This window comes from Galeopterus variegatus, unplaced genomic scaffold, assembly GCF_000696425.1.
Source record: "Galeopterus variegatus unplaced genomic scaffold, G_variegatus-3.0.2 Scaffold247, whole genome shotgun sequence".
In the NCBI taxonomy this organism is placed as follows: domain Eukaryota; kingdom Metazoa; phylum Chordata; class Mammalia; order Dermoptera; family Cynocephalidae; genus Galeopterus; species Galeopterus variegatus.
In genome coordinates, this window is record NW_007726358.1 from 641,637 (window position 1) to 648,897 (window position 7,261).

Below are 7,261 nucleotides of genomic sequence, written 5' to 3' on the forward strand. Positions count from 1 at the left end.
TTCTTTCATGCATATTACAGAACAAGACGATGATGTTTTTAGTCTTACCATCAACTGCATGGAGAGAAGTAAGAGACTCTTCACTTTTAGCTGAGCGGAGGGTTCCTTCTGCCCTGCCACCTGACAAATCAAAAACAATAGCATGAAATTTATTATTAGCTACATATGTACTTAAAGGGATCAGTGTTTATCCTGACATGTTTAAACTTGCAAGAGTGATCAGCTGTACATTTTGAGTCATATTCAATTTACCACCCTATTATATATGTTGCATGAGTATTGTTCTCAAATGGTTTCTTATGTGAAAAATCTCTTTTCTAAAGGATTATGAATTTGAGCGTAGAGATGAACTAAAAGACTTCTTTCTTTTCTATTTCCTATAGACCGATATTATACCTTGAGATGATATCATACTGGATTTAGAGTGGGCCCTAAACTCAGTGACTGGTGTCCTTATAAGAAGAAGAGAGAACACAGAGAGACACAGTGGAGACGGCCATGTGAAGACAGAGGCAGAGATTGGAGTGACTGTTCTCAAAACCACTTGAGAACAATACTCATGCAACACATATAGTAAACACATATACTGTTTTTCCAACAGTAATAAACTTATTTGATTCAGTAAAATACCCTCATCAATGAGTCACCTAGGAAAAAGATAGCTTCTTTGGTTATAAGAGTTATAAACTTGAAAAGCATGTTGAAACATGGTTTTATCATTTTTTAAATCTGTAAAAATATAGATCAATAAATTTAAACACCATAACAGTATTTATTTATTCCCAACAATATAAAGCTATATTACAAATATGCTGTGAATTGTAAATCACATCCACATTATATGTAATCTATATACTATAATTTCCTTAAGAAATTGAGTACTTCTATATATTTATAGGTAATTTATGTTACCTTTCAAGTTGGGGATAAAGAATTGGTAAAAGAAGACAATTCATATGCACAACACAACTGTGGACATACTATATACTGAAGCATATTATAACAGTACATCGAGCATTTTCCCTGAGTAGCAAAAGATCATCATGATGGCACCAGAAGTGGGAACCTCCCATGCAGACTGCTCTGCCAGCTCAGGACACAGGACAGGAGTGAAGGCACTCACCTTTCAGAGCAATGGCTTTCATCTCTGAAGGTTCACTCTCATTACGCTGCAACTTTCGTTTAGAAACAGATGATGATTTCCCCAAGTTGAAAAAGGAACGCCAGCTGCCCACAGGAGATTTTTTCATCTTATTTTGAGGCCTCTTTCTATGAGAGAGAAAATAATTAATCAGTGTTAAGATAGCCAAGGGTCTATCTTTTCTTATAGAAAAACAAATGAACAAATGATAAAAAGAACCAAACGGCCTGGAGAGGCACAGCTGAAATAGAAAAGAAACATCCACCTTACATATAGCACATTCTATACAGTGCAACTAAACCATGGAATGGAAATTAGATGTGCAAATTTTAATATTAGTAACTAGCTTCACAAAGATTATTTTTACACGTATCTTCATATTTAGATCCAATCTCACAATCTGCAAAATAAATGGGAATAAGACATATCTGGGAATAGAAAACAGTAAGCCTCCAAAAATAAGAGATTTGAATAAAATGATTTTAGGTGTGAGTACAAAGAACAAGGACAAAAAAATCAGAAAAGTGTTAAGAATAATAACTAACATATATTGAATGCCAGGCACTGATAACTGCCTTCTATAATGGGAATAAGACATATCTGGGAATAGAAAACAGTAAGCCTCCAAAAATAAGAGATTTGAAGAAAATGATTTTAGGTGTGAGTACAAAGAACAAGGACAAAAAAATCAGAAAAGTGTTAAGAATAATAACTAACATATATTGAATGCCAGGCACTGTGATAACTGCCTTCTACGTAGTGTCTCTTTAAAATCAGATATAACACATGAGGTAGGTAATATTATTTTCATTTTACAGCTGAGGAAATTAAGGCACTAAGTAATTCAAATAACTTCCTTAATGTTATAAAACTAGTAAATGATGGAGTCAAGATTAAAACCCAGGTCTATCTACATCCCAGTATCTACTTTCTTAACCACTACTCTATAAAGAAATTTTTGAATAAATTATGGAGCTAAAATATAAAACCAAGATGCTGAAACAAACTCAGAATGACAAAGTAAAAAAGAATGTTCCCACTTTTTGCTGAGAGGATGTTTTTAGTCACAGGAAGTGAAAGGAAGTTAGAGGAATACACTAAAATACGGAAAGAACAAATTCTAAAGTTTTATTAGTACTACCCAATCCAGAGAACTGAAATCCTTACATTCATGTGTAATAGCCAAAGGAGTAGCAGAGACATCAAAAATAACTTTTACATACATTAGTCTTCCTACTATAACCTAGCAAAGAAGATACGGAAACCATGTTATCATTGCTTTAGAGAAACAGATTTTCAGAGCTGAAAGGGACACTGTAAGAGCAAACAGCAGTGGTTCTCAAGTTCTGCACAAATCAGAATTGCCTGGAAAGCTTGATGAAAGACTGCTGGGTCCCACCCCTAGAGTTTCGGATTCAGTGGCTCTGGGATGGGGCTGGAGGATTTGCATTTCTAACAATTATCAGGTAATGCTCATGCTGCTGGTTGGGAGACCACACTTTGAGAGCCCCTGATCTATTCCAACTGTAATGTGGAACCAATGTCAAACAAGTCATTGTCCATTCATTACTTTTTGAATAAGCTGTTCCAACGTAGCTCATGTTTAAAATAAATTCCCAAATAGCACATCTCAAAGAGAAAAATCAACCCTATATAGTGAAAGTGTAACATTTTCCCTGTATAATTGACTTTCTTCCTTTTTAAAATTACACAGTGTTGTAATGCTTTGCAAGAATCATTTGTATTATTCCCTGTGAAGCATTAAATAAACATGTTTTTCTGGGATTGGCCCAGAATTTAATATAGTAATACTAAAACATGAAGTTAAAAGCAAATCAAAAGAAAACAATAATACACAGCTATGAAAATCATATTTTTAAATAGAATTTAATGAATTTTACCTTTCAAGTGGAAACTCAATTATGGTATGAAATTTCCCCTGAAGTGCTGCAGGTCCTTCTCCTACTTCGATATATTTATTTTCAGTCACAATTGGAGAAGTGACCTGAGCTTGTGTTCGTGCCTGGGCTTCCTCCAATGTCAGCAGCTTGGTGGATGGAGAGGACACCAGCAGGGACTTAGGTCTTGACAGAGAAGCTTGGAAAAGAAAAGGAAAGCAATGAAGAGAGTCAAGTATGTACGAGTATGCATCAATCTGTTTATCCATTTGTCCATCTATCTACCTATCTGTATTGTTTCAAATTTTCTTCAAGTTTTTTAAATGGCAAAAATCATAGTGCTTTATATTAAGTGAGGAATAGGTGATATACTAGGTTGTTAACGGTGGCATATATGTAAATATGTATGTATATAGATATACATATGTATTTTAAAATTTTTTTAACAATTTAACTATTTATTTTAACTATTTTAACTAGTTAAAAGACACCAGGAAAGGCAATCACTCAGGTATTTTTAGTTTTGGAAAGAATTTTCTTCTTCTGCTCCATAGTATACCTTTATATACATCAATAATAGGTGTCATGAACTTAGATCACAATAGGTCTAATATGTAGCATTGTCTGTGTACATACAAAATTTAACTGTCCAATTGTACTTTTGGAAAAACAGACATAAATTAAGCTACCTTCTACTGATGATATACTTTTTAAATTGGGGTAAGAAATGAATAGTTTGCATTCTTCTAGAAGTTTAGATACATTGTTCCTTGTAGTAAACAAAATCGTTTGAGCCATACCTGCCCCTTCCTGCATGACAGTGCTGATTTTGCCACTGAAGAGCACATCTACATGATTGAGGATGAACTCAACAACTACAGACTGAATTCGCACTTCCATGAAAGCTGCTGTTCCACTGAAGCAGGCAGATTCTATTTGTTTTGATCTGTAAGATAAACGTTACCAACAGAGAGTTGCAAAGGTAGGAGACTTAAAGGGCTTTTTCTTTCTTTCTTTCTTTTTTTAACATGTAAATCACAGACAAACCAGACAAAGAAATCATACTTTTACAGTCCTGTAGCTAAGCCTCAATTGCCTGTTTTAGGGACATGCTAATTAAAAAAACAGATTTGTTTTATTTTTAAAAATTTTCTTTAAGGAACACTGACGAATTAGAAGTTTATTTAAGATAAATAGTTCTACTAAAGATCATAAGTAAAATGCAATTACCTTAGCAGGTTTGGAGCCCAAACAATTGCTAGGTTTTTTGCATGCATATTTGTGATGGAACAATAGTCAGCTAGAAGAGATATTTAAGATAAATAGTTCTACTAAAGATCATAAGTAAAATGCAATTACCTTAGCAGGTTTGGGGCCCAAACAATTGCTAGGTTTTTTGCATGCATATTTGTGATGGAACAATAGTCAGCTAGAAGAGACAAGTGTCTCATCAGGAACTCCAGTGTTCTGAAAAATGAAAAACAACATATTATCAAAAAGAAACATTGTGTAGCAAAGTGGAACATAAATGCCCACTAATTAATTCATAAGTTTTCAATAGCAAAATGGAAAAAGAGGCCATACAAACCCAAACAAATTTTTTGCTGCCTATTAAGTTTAAATATTGTTAGGCATGAATAATCCACAAAAACTGATTTCTGAACTAAATGATACTTTGAAGTTACATTATTCTACTTGCAGCAGACATACTAACAGGAAGTTTAAACACGTTTTCTATGAAACAAATAGCAACGTTTCACAAACCTACAAACAGGTAAAAGAAAAATCCCAATAGGCTTCAAGGAGAGAATATTTGAGCAAATCATGTGCTTTTATAAGAAAGAGCCTACTTTAGATCCTATATTCTGGTTTATCTTGTACAATCAAAATTTGCTTTATTTAAACAATTCCATATTACTGAGATTTAAAAATAGGGCAGAATATTTTTAGAAGGAAAACATAATCAGCTTAAATGTAAGTCAAACCAGATACACACACACAGATTACCTACCTATCAGCTATCACATCTCAAAGTGTCCCTGTCTAACTGTACAGAGATTAAAACTATTAAAGACATCAAATGGAAGAAAGATATATAAGGCTCTAATATTTGAAATAATAATGACAGGTAAATTGTGGTCTACATATGAGACACAAAGATTCAGATGGGACTAACATGAATTTGAAAGGAAAAGAAGATAACAGGTAGACAANCACAAAGATTCAGATGGGACTAACATGAATTTGAAAGGAAAAGAAGATAACAGGTAGACAAGGCATTGTTGAAGATCCTTTTCCAAGGAGTCGCATTTAATTCTCACAAGAACAAGCACAGTACTACCATTACCCTTTGTATGAAGGAGAAAATCAAAGTTTGCTGGAAGTTGCACAGACAAGCAGTAGTGGTGCTGGGTTTCAAATCAAGGTCAGTGTGGCTCCAAAGTGCCTGCTCACTCAATAGTATCTATTATAGCTGCTCTACAGTGAAAACATCAATTCTCTGTCCCTCCTATACATAGTTAAATAAGGAGGGAAAGACAGAAATGAGGCTGGCCTGAGAAATACGTAGAGGTGGAAAGTTTGAAAAATGTGCTTAGAAAACAATGTAAAATTTTATTATTGGTGGTGGGGGGGAGGGTAAAGAAAGGGAAAGATTGAAGGCCTTCAGAAATGTATTTTACAAGAAATGCAAATAAAACAACTAAAGGTGTTTATTTTGTTCACCTATCTAATTATAAAGATGTTTTAAAAGTTTAAGTAGAATCTTAGTCAGGACTCCATGAAGCTGGCACTTTCATACTCAGCAGCTGAGAGTGCAAACTGCATAAGCCTTCCTGGAACATGATTCGGGCATGTTGTGTAGTGAGAATAAAAACGTTAGTATCTTTTGATTTCCAGAATTCCATTGCCAGGTATTTATTCTAAAAAAAGAAAAAAGAAAAAGGTAGATTCCATGTAAAAACATGCTCTTCAGAGTAACATCCAAAGTTGGAAGGGGAAAAAAAAAAAAAGGCCACAGCACCATATATATAGATTAAATATACAAATTAGGAATGAAAGGTAAAAATAACACATGGGTTATCCACATGAGAGAACACTATAGAAAAAACACATTTTTTCAAGAACATTTAAGGAATTAGAAAACGTGAATCTTAAAATCTTAAATGAAAAGTCTGGACCAAAATAGATATAAGTAGGAGTTACACAGACAAGTCACATAGAAGCTGAAATTACACACATTACATAGCAGGAGATATATAACAAGGAATTATACATATTATAGAGTAGGAGATATGTATATAGTAGGCAATATATGTAATTAATTCAGGTAGGGCATACGTGGTAGGTCTGATGTATATTAGGAAATGTATAGAGGGTAATACTAGGATATAAATAGTACATGCACATATATAATGAAGTTATAAAATACATAGTGTACAAAATATATAAAACATACAGGAAATATATATTATTGAACATCTACTATGTACAAGGCTCTATTCTGGGAATATAGTGATAAATTAGACAGAATTCATGGCTCAAGGAGTTTATTTTCTACAGATGTTACACATTGAATAGGCAATATAATATATATAAAAATGTATACTCAAGGAGTTTATTTTCTACAGATGTTACACATTGAATAGGCAATATAATATATATAAAAAATGTATATATATATAGCAGGAAAGATATATAATGTTCAACAGGGAAGATTTGATAGATAACAAGGAAGCTATATATAAGTAACTAGCAAGGAAATATATATTTATTATATGAGAAATATCTATATATTTTTTATAGTATACAGAATATATGCTATGGTGGGGGAATATAAATATAATTATAGCAGAGTATATAAACATAATATAGTAGAAAAGCTATAACCTATCAATATAGATACAGTAGAGGATATATACACACACACACATACACACACGAACATAAACATGTGTGTATGTCTGGATTTAACACATACCAAATATATGGATATACATAATAAGAAATAATATCTATGATAATAATAGTAAACTCATATTATAACACTTATTATTTAACAGGGCTTATTCTAAGTGCTTTATCTTTAATATTCACAGCAACCTTATGAGGAAAGTACTATTATTTTCTCTATTTTACTAATAATGAAAACTGAGCCCAGAGAGGCAAAGTAACTTGCCCAAGGTCACAAGGTCATATAGCTACTACAGTCAGTTTGGCTCCA

General features: G+C 33.0%; 1 protein-coding gene across 3 annotated transcripts in view; it reads right to left on the minus strand.

The window, feature by feature from the left end:
* ARHGAP32 (Rho GTPase activating protein 32) overlaps positions 1-7,261 on the minus strand; it is a 102,823-nt gene that overhangs the window by 9,168 nt on the left and 86,394 nt on the right. For all 3 annotated transcript variants that reach the window (XM_008566498.1, XM_008566500.1, XM_008566499.1), the window contains 5 exons: positions 4,399-4,506; positions 3,840-3,985; positions 3,043-3,238; positions 1,124-1,269; positions 49-120 (listed from right to left, as the gene is read on the minus strand). In XM_008566498.1, coding sequence (XP_008564720.1) covers positions 49-120; positions 1,124-1,269; positions 3,043-3,238; positions 3,840-3,985; positions 4,399-4,506 — 668 coding nt within the window. The remainder of the gene's footprint in view (positions 1-48; positions 121-1,123; positions 1,270-3,042; positions 3,239-3,839; positions 3,986-4,398; positions 4,507-7,261) is intronic.